Raw genomic sequence first — 24,071 nt, 5'->3', positions numbered from 1 at the left:
GTTTCATTGGCTTTCAAGTGTCATGCCTGAAGAGGCAGTCGTCACAGGAAATGAAACAGGAAGCCAAGAAGACTCCAAAGTAGCATTGATTTCCCCTGATAACACGAATCACTCGGTGAAACTGCTAGTTGCGCTGACAACTAATAGATGTTACATTGATATGGCACTTCTAGATGATTCCTAGGTTTTTCAAGGTAGTTGCTAAGCAGTTACTAGAGTGTTCTAGGTGGTTTCTAGTGTGTACTAGCTAGTTCCTTGCCAACTCCTGGGATGCTCTCGATGTTTGCTAGATGATTACTAAGCTGTTGTTGTTTTGTAAGGGGGGTTTTAGGTCATACCTTTTTTATACTAAGAGTAGTAGTTAATAGTCTCTCATTGGCTTGTTTAGAAAAGCCCTCCAAGAAACAAAGAAAGTTTGTTTTCTTCGGACACTTCATATTTAACGCTATTTGATGGTTTGTCAGTTGCATTTAATATATTATACTGGGGTTTGTAAAAGCTGTTATTAATGCATGTTTTAGCCTTAGTTTTTGCTGCATTTACAGTTTTTTGTAGCTGGTGCCAGCAATTTAAGGAGTTTGAGCGATTTGAAATTGTGAAACACTTTTGCAAAGCAATTGGTTAATTAAATTCAAAGCTTTGAAGGTTTTTCTCCCATCACTACTTAGTAGTACAGTGTCAAAGTACAACAATACATGAAAATAACAACATATATTTACTCCAAACTCACATTATAGTGCTAACTAAATGCGTTTTCCATATGTGGATGCGTAAATTGTGACAATCTAAATGCAATTGCAAATCTTGCATTACCGTTTGAATTTTTGCTTTTCGCGTAAGCACAGTAACTGCCCCATTTCAAACGAAAATGCAACTATTTCCCATATCTTACGATTCCCATGGCTCTCGGCCCCGCCCCATTCGTCACACGTATGTATAAAAGTATAATAAAATTAAGTATATATAAATAAGTATAATTAAAGTATGCGTTCATATGTGTTAAGTGCTTGATTTTCGCTGGAGGAAACTGATCTGAAACTTTACAGTAGATGACAAAACGATTGCTCCCTCGTGAGCTTTTGTAAACTGTATTTATGACAATGAACTGCACAGATACAGATGTTCTAACAATCTCTCAATAAACACACACCTAGTGTCTGTCCTCTGTCAGATGAAACTTAGACAAACTAAATTCGGAAGAACTGTGGTCGTTTCTCCAAGACGCTTGAAGAAACAATCCTGCAAAGCTACCTGAAAAACAATGTGCAAGTGTACCTGGACAAAAACTGTTGGCAAAAGTTGGCCACACCAAATAATGATTTGATTTAGTTGATAGAAGTTAATTGATAAATAAAATCAATTTACGACGATATTTTTGAAAGCATCCTTACTGTACAGCATATTTACACAAGTAGCTAAAACTTCTCACAGTACTGTAGCTCTGGAGGCAGGTTTCTTAAAATGTCTTGAAGATGTTGCTACAGTTCTTCTGGATTTAGTTTGTCTCAGTTTCATCTGTTTCTTCGTATAATCACAGAGAGATTTGATGATGGTGACATCAGATCTCCATGTGGAGTACCTGCTGTTGTCAGACTCCTTGTGCATTCAAAAATCTCACTAGATTATTATTAAAATTAATGGCAAAATGAATGTTTGGAAATGTAAACTGATATTTCCTACTGACTTTTGCACAGTACTGTACGACATTATTGCTACTTTATAAAGAATGACCAAACTGATAAAAGACAGTGACCGACAGCACTCATTTTAACTAAACATCAGAGTGACTGACAGAGACACAGTAGAAACATTATGTGTGGTTTTGTATTAAATAATGACCTAGATGCTGAAATACATTTATTAGCCTTAGGAGTAAGGGAAGCCTGGGAAATGAGAGCATCCAAGGAGCGTGTGAATGCTATGGATTTTATTTTTAATATTTTTAAATGTTCTTTAATATTATCCATTATTTTTTTTTTAGTTTTGGTTCTGGCATCGGTACAATTTTAAAAGTATCAATATGGCACTGGTATCTTAAAAAACCCAATCGATACCCAACCCAACGCTATTCACAACTGCTGTTTCTGTCACATTTACTGTCAATGTTTCTGTGCAATTTATTCTGTCTCAGAATGTCTTTATGAGCATATCAAACGAGACGTTTCAGACGCGCACTCCATTTCTTCTCAGCTCCAGGCACTAGTCAAATGAGCACCGAAAACGATACTGTGCTCGTAGCCCGTGCTCCTCAATTGCATGCACAAAGGTGCCGGCGCGGCTGTAGCCTGTATCTTTTCATATCAAAGTGTGAAATAAATTATAAGCATGCAATGCCGTGATCAGGTCAGTTATGAAGTTACCAAAAGGTGATAAAAGCAGCCTTAAAACTGTGCATGCATGAAATATATTTTATATGAGTAACAGTTTAGAACACGTCTCGGAGTTGCTTTTCAGATCTGTCCTGGAGCAGGCCACCACTCACTCATCTAAGATATCTGATTCAACTCGTCAGCTTATTAGTAGAGACTTTAAGATCTGAAGTATGTCACAAAAGTTGAGAGAAAATATGATGCATGTCAGATCTGTGTCATGTTCAGCAGTGGCAACGCTTAAAGAAATAGCAGCCAAAACAATTTAATAATCAGCTTCTGTGATGTCTGTTAATAAAAAATTACCAAAAGGATTTATATATATATATATATATATATATATATATATATAGTTTTTTTTTTTTTTTATAGCTTTAAGGATTAATCAATATTTAATATAGAATGTAGAGTTTAATAAATTCAATTTATGTGTATTTCTTCTGAAGGGCACAAATATACTGTCTTTATGTTGTTTGTACATTAATTTGAAGATTGAAAGTGAAATTACTGCAATATAAAATTATACGTAAAAACTTTAATGTTAGGTGGGATTAATCAATTCATTTCACAAAAAAAAGTTTGATATTTATATAACAAAAAAATAGAGTTCTGTGCATGAGAAATAGCAAAACTAATTCTTGCCTTAGCAAACACCACTAATAAAATCTTTATTTTCTAGCAGCTACCTGACAAAAGATAAATTATTTCTTCTTAGGAAAGTGTTGAGCGTGGTTCGGTGGCAGTTTGTGAGACGTCAGCAGGATGCACAGAATTGATCACGCGTTAAAGCGGCTGTTCAAACGGTGATGCTGCCCTCCGCCGGTCATTACTCTTGTTAAAGGATGCTTTCCAGCTGTTCACACTCGCTCTCCACTCACTCAAACACAAATACACACACACACCGATGAACTCACAATGCACACACCTGTGCAGGAGCTCAATAGTGTGGATCGATGGGGTTTGATTGAGTGGGGCTGCAGTCCAGGGTTCGAGTCAAGATGACAGATGAGGTAGCCGTAGGCAAATGAAGGTCACACGGGTGAATTGGATGTTTTTGTGTGTGTGTGACCACACACCAGCCCAGAAGGGGGTCAGAATATCAAATATCCTCCTCCATTCCATCCTGTTCCAGACTGACACTTCATCTATCAGTGTGGCAGGAGGGCACACTGCTACCTGTCTGTATGTCAGAGGGTACGACCACAAATAACCCCCTCATCATGCCAGTCCTGTCCTAGGGGAAACTTTACACCAATTACGTACCTGATATATTTCATCCATTATTACATTTGAAAAATTATCAAAAAAAAAAAAGTTAAAATGCTTTACCCTTCCTTAATATGCAGACTGTGCACCTCTTGAGACGAGGGGCAGAAGGTTTAGCTGCACAGATCTTACCACCCGTCCTCAAGCTGTCCCCTTTAACCAAACTCCAATCTGGGTCACGGCACCAATTTAACTGGTCTGAATTCACACCGCTCCGTGTAGGGTTCGAATCAGTGTCAGTCTGCATGAGAGGCAGGGGAGTGGAAACACTGCTAGCTATGCAAGCCCCATTTCATGTGTGGTTGTATCCCGAAAAATGTCAGAATGTCTTTGCGTAATACAATGTGACACACTCGAAGCACTGGCGCAAAAGTATCAAACATTACGAAAAGTATTTCTGGCCACAACAACCTTAATCTAAAACATGCACATGTAGTAGTTGTCCTAGAAACTATTTCTTCAGAGCGGTTAAAAAAACAAGCCAACACACATTTGGTCACAGCACTATGTGCATTTGGCAGACAAATTTAAAGGTAACACTATCACCAACTTGAGTACCAAGGTTTGCTAGTGCAACAGTATTGAATGAACAACCAACAAGACCGCATAATGCCTTGTTTCCACACACTCATTTGCATACTTGCATTAATTAGGTTTCTGGCTGTAGAACTCAAAACCAAATGGATTTATTTATTTATTTTTCCTCTGGACTTTTAAGCCAGGGCTTATTGCTAAATTATCCAATAAGTACCTCATTAGAAGGAGGGACATTTCTAGTAACGTAGCCCAGAGCAATGCTGGGTAGTTGAGGTTAGGCGCAGAAATTAATGTTAACATTTCTAGATGATGTTTTTAAAGTGCACTTGCTGTTTTATTTTACCATTATTAATGTGCTTTTATTCTGCAAAACACTTTCTTTCAGAACCCTGTTTATAGAGCACAAAGTTAAAGAAAGAAAGAGCTTTAATGACAGCAGGCATTCCAGCTGGAATGGACAAAACCGCATGATCCATGTCTTCTCAGCATGATTTGAGAATGCTCCAAAGAGCATCTTGTGTTACAAAAATAAGCAAGTGCATACGTTTCAGCTCAGGTGGTTCAAAGGTCTGTCTAACAGTAAAAGGTTTTGTATATTCACTGTTTCAGGATTTGCCCAACCACTGAAATGGTTGTACCATTAGTTTTCATATGACTGGACCTCTGAGCTTCCAGGCGCAAGTGCTCCTAGAAGTCATTAGTAGGAAGCCTAATTACTTATAAATGTGTATTTATGTAGAATGCATTATGTATTCTTTGATTCATCTTGTAATGGATGTACGCTGTAGTCCTCTAATGAGCTTGACCATTTGAAGAAAGACTGCGCTGTGCGCTGAGATTGTTCCACTTACTGTGAGTAGCTTCCATGTGATTGGGCGCACCTGCCGTGGAATTCCAGACCAGCTCAACTTCCGAAGCTCCTCTAAGGAAAGAAAATATATTTATTAGACTAATAGGCAATACTCAATTTACGAGTTTGAATTCACAATAAGGCCATGGAAGTGTAAAAAAGGGGGTCAGTTTTGCCTTTAACGTTTACATTTTAACTTACAAAAAAATTGCAAACTGGTCTTTATAACACCAGTCCGTTGCCTACATTCACCACGGTGCTCTGTAAACCATTCTTACGTAAACTGTCCCACTGAACTGAATGGCAATTTATGCAAGAATACTTAAACAAATGACTTCTGCTGAAAGTTGTTCTGCTCATTTTTCCTGAATGAGGCCCAGCTGTGCACATGCTTAGTTCGGCGAGCACCGACCAGTTATCATCTTGGAAATAAACACGGCTTAAACACAGCTATTTTGCATTCAGTTCAGGTTTGTATGATAATACCTTATACCTTCCTTTTCTGATGAAATAAAATGAAGATGTTCGAAATTATGTCTGATTTGTCATCAGAATTAGAAGGATGTTTACAGAAAATGTACATAAAGTATACATACTACAAAAAAAGTATAAAAGTAATATTTAATATTCGGAATAGCAAAAACCACTACAAATATGGTGACATCAAGGTGTCTCTGATAAGCTGTTTCCAACATATAATGATTTGAGATGCACTAACCTGCATATTTAATAGCGCAGATAGTAGGGCTGCACGATTATGACAAAATTCATAATTGTTGATTATTCCCTTGAAATTATAATTGCGATTATTAATAACAATTATGAGAATTTACACTGAATTATGTTTATACCATTGTTTGATGTAATTGAATGCCATATTTTTAAATGAAAATAAGCTGAAAATACTAACTTAAACACTTTTATGGCCCTATCATACACCCGGCGCCTACATATCATAATGGATAGTCATCGCATGTATCAGAATTAGGCTATCTATTTGCTCGCACACGAGCAGGTCAGTTTCATCTCGGAGAAACGTTTTGTCTTTGCGCTTGCCAAATTCTGTCGCGTAAATATCAAATCCGCCATGGCACGAGCGCAACTGGCTCTTAAAGGGAATGGAAGATGAGACTCTAATTGGGTTATTGCATGTTACTCACAAAAAAAAACACCCATTACTCATTAAGAGAATAAGGACAACCTGTTTAGACCATGCGCCAGGGAGCGCCAACCATTTTTCCGTCGTTAAAATAGCAAAAGTGGATTTGGACACGGCCTGAGTGCACCTACGCCGTGCACTTTACACTTTGCATTTAGATCGTTAAAATAGGGCCTTAAGTGTTTTTTCTATAGCATGCCTCAAAAGTCAACTATACATCGGATTGGTTTCTTCTTTAAATTACAAAAAAAGTTAAAATATGAATGGTATTATAATGTTATACTAAAACTAAATTTAAAATAATAGGAAAAACCCTTAAGATAACATAGGAAGAAAAAAACAAAGCGCATCTTAAGCATTCAGAATAACATAATATGGACTTTGAACGATTAATTGCCACTTTGAACGATTACATACTTGCGGCATCCATAATTGTAATTTCGATTAGAAATTTGATTAACTGTCCAGCCCTAGCAGATAGTCTGCAAAACCGGATTCAGCCATTAAAATTTGAATTCAGCAGGCACACAACGCATTCAATACGCACTGCACAAGTGTGTATTTGTGAACCCAATAGAATAAATCTCTGTGGGGCAAATTGGACTTTTTAAAGAGTCCCTGCAGAGCCTTAAAAGAGTGAAAAAGCACTTTAATACCAAATATTTCTCATTTTGTATCTGTATTGCATATTTCAAGGGTTGATGGCAGCGATCATAATGTGTTGAACGTGGATTAGTCATTTCTCAGGGCCTTGACAACAGGCTGCAGTGTAATGTGCATACATTTTATTTGACATCAAAGATAAATCTAAATTTAAAAGAGGTTGGTTTAAAAATTCATACAATAGATGAAATGTGCTATGAATACAAGAGCCTTCTGGGGTAAAAAAAACTATATATATATATATATATATATATATATATATATATATATATATATATATATATATATATATATATATATATATATATATATATATATATAATTATTATTTTTTTTTTCTGAAAACTAGCCTTTCTGATATCACAGCCTGGTGTTTCTTGTGCAGTGCCTTTGTCAGAGCAAAATGAAGACTGAAGCAAATAAATAATAAATAGTGTTGTTATGACTGCCATGCAAATACGAGGGACTGTGAAAACATAAGCATGGTCTACCTATTCACACATCATTCATTATTATCAATGGCAATATATTCTCAGAGAAGCCTCAAAGGTTTATGCTATCAATCATATTTCCGCTCAGCTCCTAAATAAAAATGTTGACCCAAATTATATATATAATTTTTTTTTCATTACATCAGAGGGACACAGATACACACACGTATACATATATACACAAGTGTTCTTTCTGGTCCTCGAATCTGATTGGCTGATACGAGTGTTTATTCTGTTTATATTATACTATACAACAGGTGTTTGTGTGAATAGTTTCCAGGGAAACTAGGGAAAACACTGGAAAATGATATAGAAATTCTGTCGTCAGAATATTTCTCCATCCTAAAGAAAAAAAAAACTGATTATTTCAAAGAAAACAAGGCAAATATACAGTTCTGCCTTTGATAATCTAGTTATCATAACTTTAAATGTCTCTATTTTCAGGCGGACTGATAAGGAAACCTGTGTCCTAACACCTGAATGTTCATCCAGACAACAGGACAAGTTGTTTAGCCAGCTGTTGTCATGTGAAATATGTTTCGGGAAAACAAAGGGGGACATGCTGCCTGAGGCTAAGAGAAGACAGATGGTGGGAAAGTTATGAAAAATATATATGATGACTATGGAGCAAGAAACTTTGAAATTATAAATAAATAAATTTGTAAAAAAAAAAAAAAAAAAAAAAAAAAAAAGATTTTTTTTTTTTTTTTTTTAAATCAAATCAGAATTTGTTTTTTGTTTTTTTAAATCAAAATGTAACAGTTCAACATTCCATTCCCTTGTCGACTGCAGGGACAAGACCAGCCTAAACAATCTTCAAAACTTTTGCGTTTCACAGAAGAGAATTCGTCATACTGCCTTGGAAAAACACAAAGGTGAGTGATGACAGAATAATCATTTTTGGGTGAATTATCCCCGAATCTCATTTTGGGGGTCAGCCATGCAGTAATCTAGATCTTAATAAAGTCTTCATTAAGCTATAGATCATTATAAAAGACACCATTTCCATTCTAATGAATGCATTTCTGCAGATCTTCGTTGCGCTTGTGCAATACCTGTGTGGCTAAAGTGTAAGTACAGAGGGCATGAGTGTGTGTTCTCTCCAGGCAGGTGTGCTAGTATATGAGGACGGTAGGCTGTCCTGACACATTGAAGGCCAGCTTTAATGCGCGTGCTGCTTTACGCAGGAACTTTATAGGGAAAGCGCTCAATTCATTAAACACAGAGCCACTCAAGGGTGTCTCCTCGGCTCGCACCTTTGAACCCTCATTTGCGCTGTCAGCCGCAGAAATTAGTCGATGAATCTTGTGCCCTGGCTCTTAATTAAACTATCTGTTATATTTCCTCCACGTGGCATTAATCTCACAACAGGGGGGAGAGGAAGAGAGAGGAATTAGACGTCCACTATTTCATCAGCTCATTGTTGCTGTCTTTGTCCCTCTGGAGACGGTGACCTCAAAAGAGGTTGCGACCATCCGGACAGTTGCTCATGAAAAGCTGCCAGCTAACTGAGTCTCACATAACCTGTATAAAACATGTCCAGGCAATATATAACACCTTAATCAAAAGAGGAGGAAAAAGTCATGGTATTTGCTGTAATACTTTTACATAAAAAAGGGTCTGAATAGAATAATACAAAAACCTCAGAAATATGACCTCAGTTTTCATGAGAACTCTATGTATCCCACATTTGTGAACAGGAGTGTGTTTCTTTCGTGTGTGAAGGTGGACAGTGCAATTCTTGCCAAACCACTCTAAGGCAGTCGTTTCATTTTCTTTATCTAATTTGTGTGAGGGCCGTTTATTTCTGTGCCAATACGGTTTCCACAACAGATTTCTCTTTGTTACCTCCATGGAAAACAAGGAAGCAAAGCAGCAATAGAGATATATTCTTAAAAGAATAAATGATTAGTTTGTGTCATTCAGATTTCTTGACTGATGAGTTGCTTTCTGTTATTGCAGTGTAAGTTTCACTAACACAGCTCATAAAGTTCATAGTGTAATCACATCCAATAAGCACATCTCATACATAAAATATTTCTTCTGAAAATTAGGTGGGTGAGAGCAAATAAGCGAACATATCTCACCAAACAAATATCAGCTAATTTTGTGTTTAAATAGAGTTCTGCATGACATTTCCAAGAATACATGCCATTTCCATGAATCTGTTATCTCTTTAACACATGGCTGGCCATGATTTTTCGAACCACCCTAACAAAAACTACAAATAAATAATAAAAAAAGAAATTTTCACCATTACTAATAATAATAACAACAACAATAATAAGCACCCATGTGCTGTTTTAAATCAACATTACTTTTTATTTCATGGAAATGTACCAGACGATACACCATACTAACAAAAGTATTGGCATAAGTATTTCTAATGAACAGGTTTGACTACTTTAGGTGCCGTTCACATATCGCGTCTTTTGCGCGCTCAAGTTAGTTACTTCCAATGTAGGCGAGCAGTATGCGCGCTAATAATGGAAGCGACGTGGTCGCGACACACACACGGGGCGACGGGGTCAATTTTCCGCACTGCATCGAGTTAAAAACATCTCAACTTTTTAGAATTCCGCAAGCGCACTGCGGGTCATGTGTAAAGAACTAACCAATCAGCTTCATCCTTTCCCGTAATAACATTGAAAGCTCAGCCAAGATGAAGGAACAGCTGATCATAGTTGTATATGGATTGCCGTTTTGATATAAATTTAGTAGCACAGCTACTCCAAAGTAATTTTTAGTGATGCAAATCCATTTATCCTTTGCTGAAATTTCCACGTCTTCATGGAGAGAGTGGGTCATGGTTGTATAGCAATGGCAGACGCCTCAGGGGCTCAACTGCCCGAGCGCTTTGGAAAGAAAGAGAAAGCAGCGCGTCTAGCGTTTTCCATGCGTTTTTAGGCGCGATATGTGAACGGCCCCTTTAGTGATTTCCAAGTGCACTAATCTTAATGTTAAAGCATGATAATCTAGGGAGTTGTGTGCTTCTACCCTTATAGCAACAGTTTGGACAAAAAACTTTTCTATTCTAACATGACAATGCCTCTGTGTTTAAGGCCAGATTCAAAAAGAAATGATTGATTCAGTCATTGTGTGGAAGAACTTATAATAAATAAAAAAACAAGAGTTATAAAATAGGACCCTTTTTTATTCTAAGATTAACTTGACTTGGTCTGCAGAAAGCAAAGTCTTAATTCCAGTTGAACACATCTGGTGTGACTTTAAATGCAGACCTTGAATCAAAAACTCATCACCAAGCACAAATGACTTGTACATACACTATATGGACAAAAGTATTCAACCCCCTACTTTAGAACAGAAAAAAAAAAGTGTGGCAATTCCAAAACTGTGACAACAAAGATGGAAACATAATTTAGTATTTAACAACTGTATTTCCATTTCTGTTGGAACAGTTTTAGGAGTCACTCTAAAATGACTGTAACCATATGTACAAGTCATTGGTGTTTGGTGATGAGTTTTTGATTCAAGGTCTGCATTTAAAGTCACATCAGAGATTTTCAGCTGGGATTAGGACTTTGCTTTCTGCAGACCAAGTCAAGTTAATCTTAGAATAAAAATGGGTCCTATTTTATAACTCTTGTTATAAAATTAGGAGCACACAATTCTCTAGAATATCATTATATGCTTTAACATTAAGATTTGTACTCACGAAAATTATTTAAAAAAGTCAAACCGGTTCATTAGAAGGGGTTGTCCCAATACTTTTGTCAGTACAGTGAATTTTGCTAAATATTCAAGTTGTTTTTGTCCAGATAATGGGGAGTGATGCTGACAAGCAGCGAATATTTACTATGATAGTTTCACTACTTTACTCGACATGACTCTATTATCTATATTTCAAACCATCTCCTTTGACATTCCATGTAAGAAAAAAATGACTGAGTAAAATTATCACAGGATGTGTATAAATACTTCCTTTTTTTTCTTTCAGTTCTCCAGTATGAACATTACATAGCACCGCAGCCCATTATGCGTCCTTTATAAAGAACATCAATTCTCCAGAACACACTATAGATTAGAATTCCTTTCCAAGCTTGTACACCTTTGTGCTGGCTCTGCGCATCAGTCGTCTAGTGCTCTATTGTATTGTGTGCTTCAAACACTGCCGCAGACTGAATTAAACACGGGAACTCTGAATGGACTAACACCGGCAGTATGTGTTCTATAATCCCTCAAAGAAACACTACAAATACTAGAAACTAAACCTATACTCTCACTTCATACAGGACTTCAATGGTTCATCTGAGAGTCTATTTAAAAGACAGAGGAGGCAATAGCAAGAGTGACAGACAGGGAAGAGAAAATTGAACGACACACTCCATTTGCCAGGGGACATGAGGGCTGTCAGTCAAACGCAGTGTAATGCTCATCATCATGAGTGAAAAAAAATAAACATTTGGGGGTCAGAGTGATATTTAAATACAGCAGTGATGTAAGACAACAGGTCCTAATGGAATATATATTGAACCACAAAAATAATCCGCTAGAAGGATGCACTAATATTAGAGAGTTAAACAGCATTCAACATCATTCACATTAATTTAGCTGGCAGACGGTTTTACTCAAAGCAACTAGTATTGCTTTTAAATTATACATTTGGTTTATTCCCTAGGCAGAGATACTGTATGTTTGATGAAGGTAAATGTAACATTTTAAGAGATTTTAAGGCCTAGTAAAGACATTTTAAGGAATAAATTGAAGGGTCTAATGAGCTACAGGCAAAAGAAGTGAAAAATGTCAGTTTTGGTCAAATTTGAGGTTTTCGCAAAAATGTGTTATTTAAGCCCTCAGTAATGCTCCAAATAGTAATTAAACATCTAAAATTATCTTTATTTGAAAGACATGCCTCTCCGTGATCGTGATCTCCCTATAAAGTACACTACTGTGATATGTCTTGGCGAGATTCAGATAAACATAATCTGTTATGTCTTGTCTTACATGATTGTTTAGTTGATTGTTTGGGGAGAATCTGATGTGCAACATTATATTTGATCCATGCATTACAGTAGGTCTTAATGGAGATCTGCCTCAATGTTAATCAAACACTAAAAGAAAAGACTCACTGGCTGCTCGATTAAACTACTGTTTATTCGCATCTTGGTTCTTATTTTTAAAACAAAGATAAAAGAAATAGCTATTTTGTGATTAATAATAAATAATAATAATTTTTTTTAAAAGAATTGGAGGAAAATATGCAACGTTGCTTGTTGACTTTGCTTTGGAATCTTCAGAAAACTAACCAGAATTATTATTATTTTTATTTTTTTTATCAACTCTGTTGACACTATCGCCTCCAAACAGCTGTAACTCAGTCTTTATTATTATTATTATTTTTGTTTAATCTGGTTCCAACAAGTCATATATCATTTTAAATGATGTTAATAGAGAATGTAAAAAAAAAAAAAAAATGTGCTCGTTCCAACTAATTTTGTCAGCATGGGTCACATATGGCCAATCAATGTGATTGGTTGCTAACACTATTTTCGAAACGTTAAAGTTTACCTTTGCAGCAAAAACAATGATAGATTTGTGAAGTTCATTTTTAATCAAGATGCACACTACATATGTGACATATTTGCAAAGGCAGAAAGAACCTCAAAATGTATTTTGTATACTGTACACAATCATATTATGGTCTAAATTAATGAGTAATCATTTCAAGACTTGAACTTTATTTCCGTGTTTGTATTTATTTACTGAATCGCCATAATTCAGTTCATTCAAAATCTTTGATTTAATTAAAATAAATGAATAAATAAATTAGACAGACAAAAATATGTTTTATAGATAAGTCGACGCAACAGTATTGACATTCTGGCATTTCTTCAACTTTAAATAAATGTCCATGAGTCAGTATAGTATGGCCAAACCACTAAAAACATAAAAAATATATCGGTAATTATTAGTGTGTATTACTACGAATTGCTGCAATGGTAATTGGTGCATGTAAATAAATATCATTAAATATCATGGTTGCATTCATGTAGTAGAAAACCAGTTTTCCTTTGCCTTTGTTTTGGATTCAAGCAAATATATTATTAAAACATACATAAAGATCTTTGATGCTGAACATCATTTGAAGGCTGAAAATTATTGAATTTTACATACATACACATACATATTTTTTTTACTATATCACCTAGTCCTGAAAGAATGGTACACTCATAAGCAAGAAATGTCTTTATTCTGAGCCGTAAAGTTTAGTTCGGCACTAAAACCCATACGGCAGATTCTTGAATGGCAGCAGTAAGTCATTTAAAGGACACTGCAGCACGTGGCAGAGTCTTAAAGTAATGCAGCTCTTGTAAAGAGATACTTCACTGTATTAATGCAGGCTGCTGAGGATGATGATATGTAGTTCAGGTGTCTGGGGAGCGTACAGTAGACACTTCCTCTGGGGTCTTAGAATAACTGCACTCCTGTATTTCATTGATTGCATTATAAATTTTCTTTCTCTTTCATATGAATTGCGTCATGAGCCAGGTACACCCAAAGCCAGGTGACACATTTCTGGACAGAAATAAAGTTTGTAAAAAGAGCAAAAAAAACTTCCACTGCAAATTTCAGGCGAGTGTGTGATTCAGTCGTTCAGATATCTAAGAAATAGCAAAAGTTGGGTGTAAGATAGTCTAAGAAAGTGGTCGAGACCTAAAATTAGGTTGGATTGCTGTTCTAATTTAACAATGGTAACTTCAAATAGGGCTGGGCGATAAATCTAACGATATGATCATGCGCATCTAGTCAGTAAATCTGGTTCCGTGATGACAGCTAAATCGCCATCACCTGCTTATGAGTGGAGCCGCATTTAATAGACAGAGCCGTAGATCGCTGACAAGCTACGCAATATCACGTTCATTATCGAAGGCAATTCATCTGCGATAATGAACGCGATATTGCGTAGCTTGTCAGCGATCTACGGCTCTGTCTATTAAATGCTGCTCCTTTCAAAAGCAGGTGATGGCGATTTTAGCGGTGATCACGGAAGCAGATTTACTGATTAGATGCGCATGATCATACCGTTAGATATATCGCCCAGCCCTAACTTCAAATACTGTAATATTATATGTATGTAATTATAATTAGAATGACACAACTCAAGGAAACACTTGAGATATCATCTAAAACAAATCAAACGTATTAAAGTTGGAAAAAAAAAAGAATCCTTTTTTCAGCCATATGTTGTTGTTTCTGTTTGTGGTAATATTAATGAACGTCAGTGTTTAATTAAAGGATATTTTAGTGTCATAAAAATATTAGTGCTTTATTGGGCAGCAATCAAATACTGAAACACAACAACTAGTTACAACTACTACAAAACTCGTTAGAATTACTTCTCCACCATTTCCAAATAAGCCATTCAATACAGAAACATTTGAGACAAAACATGTACAGTCACAAAAATCTCCCTCCAGTAAATATTTTCTGAAAAATAAGGGAGAACAAACATTCTTGGAAGAACGTTCTAAGGTCACTGAAAGGCTGAATACTTACTTAAAAAGGGTTCATCTAGAAGGCATTGTGCAGTAAACAGAAAAAAAGTTGATTGAAAGTTGGTGATTCGAGGGAACATGAACAGCCAGAAATCATTGCCAAGCAGAGTTCACCTTTATGCAAATGTGCACTGGTGCAAAGTGGCAGAAGAAGACTTCAAATGGTTTAATTAAATTCATATTACTATTAATGAACGTCATGTTAAAGGGATAGTTACTTACTCCAAAAATACGATTAACATTCAATGTGGGAGTCCAAATGCTAACTTTAAACACACTGAAGAAGTAAGGCTCGGAGAATAAAAACTGGTGCTTCATTCACTTAAGGGACTAGGTTTACCACAGTTAATTGTGTCTCGAGTGCTGCCTGGGAAGATTTGATTGCTCACCAAGGTTATCTGAACAACTGTCTGGAGTGCTTCATGACTCCAGAGCAGATCCAGGTGACCTTGTTCAGCTGAAGACTGCTTAAACAGAGACCTTGATGGGAGCAATATTCTAGATTTCATTCTATAATGAACTGATACTATCACAGAGCCATCAAAAAAAAAGCTTTAAGCAGGCTGCAAATACTGACTTTGTAATGAGGCACTAAGAAATGTTTAGCATTTTAGTACGATCCATAAATAAATTACAACATAGGGACAAGACACAAAAATAAAGTTTATTCAACAAATACAGCCGATCAGGAATCTCAGGGGGTCACTAATTCATTTTAAATTGATTTCATAGACATTAACCCCTTAACTGCCACTTACAATTTTGAACATAGTCTTTGTAGTGCATGATCCAAACTTACATTTTTATTATTCATGAATGAAAACATTTTTTTAACATGATATTGATCTACAATTTACATGCTAATGCAATGTTTGAATTTAAAATGGGTTTTAAAAGGATGCATTTTGAGATTTTAAGTTTTCAGTTGATATAACATTTCTGATGATTTCTAAAAAGTGATAGAGAAAAAGGCAAAAAGAAGACTTTTTTTTGACATAGGTGAGAACTCCTGTTATGATGTCGATTTTTGAGGGTGCACTCTTGTCATAAATTAATCTATTACTTTTCCTACATCATTTTTAACAAAAACCATTGGTAAAATATATATTTGCGAGTCTTAGACCTTTCCAACGATATATAGTTTGTCATTATTAGATTAGACTTAATTGTAATATAGTGAAGTTAATGCAAGCGTCCCACAGAGGGGACGGGTGACAGTTAACAGTTAACCAAACCTAGTCGAGACCTAAAACTAAACTTAGTTTAAACATGATTGCTTTCTGACCTTGTCTTTCACAGTAATCTAATACAAGCACACTTATTTATAAAGATTAGTGCAGACTTCATTTGCAATTGTCTTTTTAAAACATCTTATTTAGCTTTAATATAATAATTATAATAATACATTTGAGCCAAATATTTTTTTTCTGTCAACATTATGCTGATAGCTTGTATCTTTGTAGGATTCACTTAAAACACATTTGTTATTCTTAACAAATATTGTGTTTAAGGACAATATAATGAAGCAGCAATGTGACTCTATATAATGAATGAGGTTCTTACACTTAAACCAAATGAAGATGTGCAAAATAATGAGTCAGTATTTTTAGATTAATGCAGTAAACGTAACTGGCTAAAGCATTAACATCCTTATTTTGCTGGAAATGAGAAACAATAGCATTACCCTACTGCTTGACATAAAAACAACAAAACAAAAATCGAATCACAACACTGCTATGTAATAAGTTTTATTGGTTTACTTCTGTATTAGCATAAGTATTAGCATTAACATATATCAGTGAAGTTTTAATTATTTACCAAAACACAAATCAAAAGACTGGACAAATCTGAGGAAAGCTGCATAATATAAACCTACAACCTAAGAACGTGTGTTGTTAAAATACCATGAAAAATGACAAAAATCTTGTCTTGTCATTTTCATAATTTTTCATTAATTCTTTTTTTTTTTTTTTTTAAAGCTTGATAGAGATGAGCACTGGAAAATATCAATAGAAAAGAGATGCATACAAAAAAAAAAAATCTTGAATTGAATACTGCATATAAACCAATTTTTTGATTTATTCCCAGCTTATGAAAAAGTGTCTATAGGAATGCTTTCAATGGCTCAGTGTCAGATTCTCTATATAATATTCTTGAATTCCAGAAAGAATTTCTGTGTCACATATGACACTAACCTAAGAGAATTTGAATTAGACTGGATTTCTAGTTCTGAGGTTGAGCACTAAGAGAAGAATCGTCTGAGTTAAGAGCATGAGAGCACCCCAGCTCCCCCATCTGAGATGCTCGGAAAGAAAAGGTAGTCAGACAGGGTCCAATAGAGGTGATGCGTCGCCAAGGCAACAGCAGACAGCATCAAGGAGTAATTGCTTCCTGTGATTGTAGCAGTCTTTCTCTCTCTCAGAGGTAAAAGCTGACCATCTGATGGCATCCCTCTTAAAAACACATCTGTCAGGTACTCATTAATACAGTGACTGAGAGACGACACCAAACGCTTCAGAAACAAGAGCTTGTAAAGAAAGAAAAATTACTTTTGCTCATTATTGTGTGTCAGATATGACAAATTGAATGTCTACGTACGGTTTCATCTATTTTCAAAGACGCTTTGGTACAATGCTCAAATACACGACCCATTAAAAATCTGGACATGTTAGACTAAAACGTTCTTGTCTTAAAAATATTGAGATCTAAAGGCTTACACTTCAATGCCTGGAATTAATTTTTTAGACAGAAGTAAACTGTGCCTACCTATTTATAAAAAAAAACTTTACATGAACTTCACATACTTAATGACAATCATACTTCCTTCCCACATGGCTATTGCTCCTCTAGGGTAACAGCTCATTCGTCTGCGCTACTCAATGTTTCTGTTCTCATGATCTACATGTGACGTACAAGTTACTAAGTGTGTGCATTACAATGCAGCAGTGCAATATATTGCAATATATATAATTACCTGTACAATAAACGGTTTCAAACATGCATTCTCCTGTTCAGTTTTGAATAATCACACATTTTGAGCTTTCGGAATATGTATTAATTTATATTTTAAATGTTTGGAAACAGAGCGTAAAATTGGACTACAAAGATTTCTTATCCCGTTGCGCCCTCTATAGGATCAATAACTAGTCAACGGCAAGCTTAAAGAGTCACGGCAGAGTATTAAAGTCAACTAATCAACTATTCAGTGCAACCCCTGCTATATTGCATCCTCATGTACGCACACACTTTCTCATGCAAACATACACACTCCTCTCCTTATGCAAATTCCTTCCTCCCATATGTACAGACTAGGGCTGCAACAAACGATTATTTTGATAATCAATTAATCTAATGATTATTAGAACCATTAACCAGTGATTATTTATCTGATTAATCAGTACACATTTATTGATTTTACAGCCTTTGCAATTTGTTAAAATATTCTAACAAATAAATTATAGGTTATCACTTCAGCTTTTGAAAGACATATGTAATTACAATTATACATACATTTATACAAATAAATATATTTGGCACACAAAATGAGATGGCAGAGAAACTAGCTATATGAGAAAGTAGCTGAAGGACACATAATTCTACCTAAAATCTCCTTTTGTAAGTCTATGTATAAGAAACAAAATAAAGGTTAAGCGATAAGATGCTTTATTCTTGGATTGACCATTTTATTCACAACATAATCTCTCTTAAACTACCTTGTAGGGTCATGACAATCAAAACAGTCCTGCATTAGATTAAGCTTTGATCTCTGCAAACCAAATTATAACTTTAAATAAAAAAAAAAAAATTTTCCACTAATAAAAAGATTTTATAATTTATCACAGAAAATCAAGTTGTAATTCTAAATGAAAGCGACACTGAGTCTGGTTTAATACTGTAAAGCTACTTGATTTAAGGCTATGGGTCTATTGCGTAAAGTGCTATATAAATAAACGTAACATGACTGGACTTAACCAAAGTACCGACTTGCTGCATATTGCTGTACTTTACTAAACTACCGAATTGATGCACATTGCTGTAATCATTAGACTGCTGCTTTCACACCGCTGTCTGTTTTTGATGCGTTTATTTTATTATTGAGAGGAAAGCACACAGTATATCGGTTAGTTCCAAACGGGATATGAGGTGAGACAGCACCACAGTGGTCAATCCGCATTATTGCAGGCTCTTATATTAAAGGGTTAGTTCACCCAGATAGCAAAAACTATGTAATTAATAACTTACCCTCATGTTGTTTCAAACCTGTAAAACCTCAGTTTATCTTTGAAACACAGTTTAAGATATTTTAGATTTAGTCCGAGAGCTCTCAGTCCCTCCATTGAAGCTGTGTGTACGGTATACTGTCCATTAGGGCTGAACGATATGGAAAAAATTTCATATCTCGATTTTTATGCCAGATATCTCGATATCGATACAATACAATATGACTAGAAGGACTACGTGAGAACCACTGTGGATAAGTTCGCTCTGCCACCTTTTTATTATTTTCATGCACACCGCACTATAAAGTGATGCATGCAAAATACAGAGTTTTGGCCGTTACAAAGTCTCCATCCACAAACAGATGTACATCGTCTGCAGATAGGTATTTCGTTGCACTTTAACAAGTAATCCGGCCTATATATGTGCAATATTTTAAACGAGCCCTCACCATAGTGAGTGTAATGCCACAGTTATGTTAGAATGCATCTCTTTCTTGTTTCTGTGGCGGTGCGTTGGTCTCGTCATGAGGCGTGGTCCCGAGTGCTGTATGACTGATGCATCAGTAGCTATGAACTTTACTAATAATATATGAACTTAGCTGTTTTAAATACTTTATATTTAACATGTTCTTTATATCCAATATTAGTGTTAAACTCCTGGACTTTACATGAAATCGACTATTGATTTTCACCGTTGACTGATTTTGTGTTTGACACTTAGACTGATAACTTCCGTGCGCAGATGCGGCAGATTTGTCACCGGATGCGCGATATGACATTTGTGCCCGACAATATGTGAACTAGCCATTTAGAAGACACTATTTTTATATTTAACATTAGTTTATCAGTATGTTTGAAAGTATATTTTTCCGATTACTGGTGATTCCATAGGCTCTCTCTCGCGCACCTGCTCGGTTTAAAACACCAAATAGTTATGCTATGACGAGAACAAAGAGTTTTCTTTTGCTCCACCCATGCACGATAATATTGTGTATCGTCGATCTCATGGGCTGACGATATGACGATCTGAAAAATGACCATATCGCCCAACACTAGTTCCTTATGTAGACTTCCTTCTTTCCTTGAGTGCGTACGTAGTACTTCCTTCCTTCCTTTCTTGTGCATGTACACAAACAAACTCACATATTTCCTTCCTTACGTATGTAATTACTTCGTAATATAAATACGCACTACCTACATTATTATAACTGATTAACTGATATACTAATTACATATTGTTCATATGCAAGTGTCCTATGTTTTTGGTTGACGGTATAACCATGATAATTTCCAAAGAGCCGTTTCTGCAGTTTATTTTCAATAAATAGTCATGTTGGACTAACAAGGAAGCTTGGAGTTTTAAATGCTACAATATTTCTATATAGTAAGAAGCTTATTTAAAATGTTCCACCTAAACTTCCAATTTCAATGGGAAATACTTCAACAAAGAAGAAAAAATGGTGCTCAGGGCAATTTAATAGTTTTTTTGTGTTATGAGTGTCTACCAACAGGGGGCAGTCATTAGTGCTATGGATTAGGGCTGTCAAGCATTTTTTTTGAATGTCAAATATTCGTTGAATTTAATATAAAAATCCAATTTTGGGTGTGCATTAAGGAGGCAGCCTTATCAGGGGCGCATGAGATACGATGGCAATATAAGTCAGTCCCTTTAGAAAAACGCAGATTTTTTTTGTGATTATTGCGGGCAAAAATCCTTGATTTTGCGATACGTTTTCTTAAAAAATGTGATGGTATATGCGGGATATTTTTGCAATTTTTTGCGATGAAATTGTGTGAACTTTTTCTCACTAGGCTACTACCTTAATGTAAAGAATAATTTCTTATTACTTCCTATGATAAGCGAGCATACTAAATCACAGAATATTTAAGTTGCAATCTCTTACTGCAACGTAAATTATTTTACATACTACTAATATAATTACAACTGTAAGTTTTTGGTACTTTTCTGCAAAAAAAAAGTGCAATCTTACAACTGTAAAGTTGCATCAACTTCTGAATGAAACTACAACAGTGTTAGTAGCCTATTGAGAAGGGGGTGTTGGGGGAATCACCTTTTTTTTCTCTATTTCATCAAACCGCAGTTTTCGCTAGTTCTCGCAATATAATTTGGCTCCACTGTCATGTAACAAATCGGCCTTTGGCTGATTATGCATTAAATCAGGCGATCGCATAATCGCATTTTTCTGGAGGGACTGATAAGTGTCGTTTCATTATAATGTTTTTTGTTAGCCTATCCAGTTGAAGCCACTAGATGCGGCGCTGCTGCGTTCTTGTTTACATCAAAACTGAAATCAAGCTGTTCACACAGAACACACATTTTGCACATTTTCTAAAGGGACATCTCTCACTGTTGCACAAAGGAGCCGCATTTGTAGAAAGCCATGTAAAATGAATGCAAGTTTAACTTTGAAAAAAAAAACATATCAAGACCTTGTGTTTTTTTTTTTTTTTTATCCCACTGCATCTCATGTTTTTAAATGAAAATGTACTCTGTGCGATTGGCTTTCCGCCCTTTGTATTAAACTATGCATACATACATGATGCTGTTTTGTTTATAGTTGTTTAATCAACCTAATTAATTATATTTGTTATCTAAGCATTATTTTAAACATTATGCACTTCTTTCATAGATAGCTATGATATCTTATGCTTTGAATAAATGTGCATTAGTAATATTTTGCTCGATGTGCCCTCTTGTGGCCTCAGAAAAGAAGCCAAAAGCTTTTCTTCACCCCTAACTGAAATTATGCATTTTAAATTTGAATATAAAATGAATATTGATCATATTTAAAGTACAAAATCTGAATACACTTTTTCAGCCATTTTGACAGCCCTACTGTGGATGGATGGGAATTCATTATCATGTTGGAGATCCCAGCTTAATTATAGATTTCATTCATATTTCATTCTGCTGCCACATGTCTGACTCATAATTTCAGATGTCTAATAACGGCAACAGCAGCCAAACTGATTCAGGGACGCCCTCAGAGCCAGTCAGATGAAACCAGAACTGACACTCCAACGTCCAGAGACCTGTCAACATCTACACCATCTTGACTTCATGGATATGCCCTGCTTAAACCTCAGAAATATTTCTGAGCAATTATATGAGAGCAAAGACTGTAGTGACTGCATATTGTTAAAACTTGTCTTTATTTACGTTCTTAATACATGTTACTAATAATGAATCATTTACCCTAAATCATGGGTATCCACTGTTCTGCATAGTTTAGTTCCAACTCTAATCACCTGAAGCAGGTAATCAAGCTCTTCTGGATCACCTGAAACATTACAGGCCAGGTGAGCTGAAGCAGGCTGGAAATAAACTTTTAGGACAGTGGGTTCCAAGGAGCAGGGTTGAAGATTTAAGAGTATTCTTATAGCCAAGCACATGAAGAGTAACACTGTGTGACGGACTGCTCCGGGAGTTCAGAAATTAAGTAAAAGAACCATAAAACAGCATCTTACCCAGATCAGTATTAGGTCCGGCCAGAACCTGCCTGAACTTGTCGAGTCTCGACGCCTCTCTCTCGGACATGGCAGGAGTTCCGGATGTGTTCTGATCCACAATGCGGGGCACCAGAGGAATCGCAGGCCTGTGCGGGAGTGACTGCTGTCTGTGAAGCACTGCCTGTTCAACGCCTACTTCTGAAAAAACAACAGAAAAGAAAACACAGCTTTAATGATCATATAAAAAAACCACGGACTGCTCTCTCACATCCCTCGGCCCATTAAATGTAATTATGGAGGCAATTCATGACACATAGGATATTAGGCATCAGATCGCCCATAGGTCAAGAGAGGAAGCTATCCCAAGATGCTCAGCTAGTGGTAATGAAACACTTTTCTGTCAAACTAAATCCATTATAGAGCTCGGACAAATGCACCTCATTCAGAGTGCCATAATCATTAGAGAGAATCTTTGGGCACCACACGATTCAATTCATTTCAGTTAGATTCCACTTTCATTTCAATTCATGGTGTCATGATGAGATTACGTGTGATTCTCAAAGCAGAGTATGGAAGCATATGGGTAGCAAAATTCAATTTAAAATGTAATATGCAAAATTTATTTCTGTATTTAAATGAACAGTTTCCCATTAGGACCGGGACTTTAACGCGTTAATTGAGATTAATTAATTACACAAAAAATAACGCGTTAACTAAGATTAATTAATTACAGAATAAATTTTTTATAACTTATTTTTGCACCGCGGAACGTTTCTCACTGTATGAGTTTCGGCGGACCGATTATACTGGAGCACCAACTAGCGTTCACATATCTCCGCAGCACATCGAGCCTCAAGTATCACCTCAACGCAAAACATATAGCAGCTAGCGTGGACTTTACACTTTATGTTGAACTATGTATTATTTTGTTGGTGCAACAGTTTATGTTGAACTCTTTATTGTTTTGGCCAAGGTTATTGAGAGTTGGACTTAGTATGTTATGGCCTCTTAAGCAACAGAGAGATGTTTTCTAATAGTCAGTGTTTCCAATGTTCTGAATGTAATTGACAGTATTGTGTTTTACTTAAAAAAAAAAAAAAAAACACTTTACAGAAGGTTCAGCACCTATAAGCTTCCTGAATTTCGTAAATGTACTATTTCTAAATTGTTTCTAAATATGCTATTGCTACACTTCATGGCAAAAATTGCACTGGTCTGCTAGACTTGGTTGAACAAAAATAAACAATATTTTGTTGCTTAAGCTTATGTATTCAGTCATTATTCAGTGCTATACTATAAATCCATGTGAAAAAAAATTACGTCTCACTGTTCTCAGGTCAAATATTTATCTGCGATTAAAATGCGATTAATTTCGATTAATTAATTACAAAGCCTCTAATTAATTAGATTATTTTTTTTAATCGAGTCCCGGCCCTATTTCCCATACCTGTGCAAAATGAAAATGAAAATTGAATTATATAATTTACTTTTGCCATTTTCCTACACTAGGTTTAACCTGTTAACGGTC

General features: G+C 35.7%; 1 protein-coding gene across 3 annotated transcripts in view; it reads right to left on the bottom strand.

The window, feature by feature from the left end:
- Window positions 1-24,071, bottom strand: part of tbc1d22a (TBC1 domain family, member 22a) — a 133,495-nt gene that overhangs the window by 102,755 nt on the left and 6,669 nt on the right. For all 3 annotated transcript variants that reach the window (XM_052555271.1, XM_052555272.1, XM_052555273.1), the window contains exons 4-5: window positions 22,562-22,741; window positions 5,024-5,094 (exon numbers count right to left, since the gene is read on the bottom strand). In XM_052555271.1, the coding sequence (XP_052411231.1) occupies window positions 5,024-5,094; window positions 22,562-22,741 (251 nt within the window). The remainder of the gene's footprint in view (window positions 1-5,023; window positions 5,095-22,561; window positions 22,742-24,071) is intronic.

The sequence above is a fragment of the Carassius gibelio genome, chromosome B4, assembly GCF_023724105.1.
Source record: "Carassius gibelio isolate Cgi1373 ecotype wild population from Czech Republic chromosome B4, carGib1.2-hapl.c, whole genome shotgun sequence".
Lineage (NCBI taxonomy): Eukaryota > Metazoa > Chordata > Actinopteri > Cypriniformes > Cyprinidae > Carassius > Carassius gibelio.
This window is presented reverse-complemented; position numbering and strand designations above follow the sequence as displayed.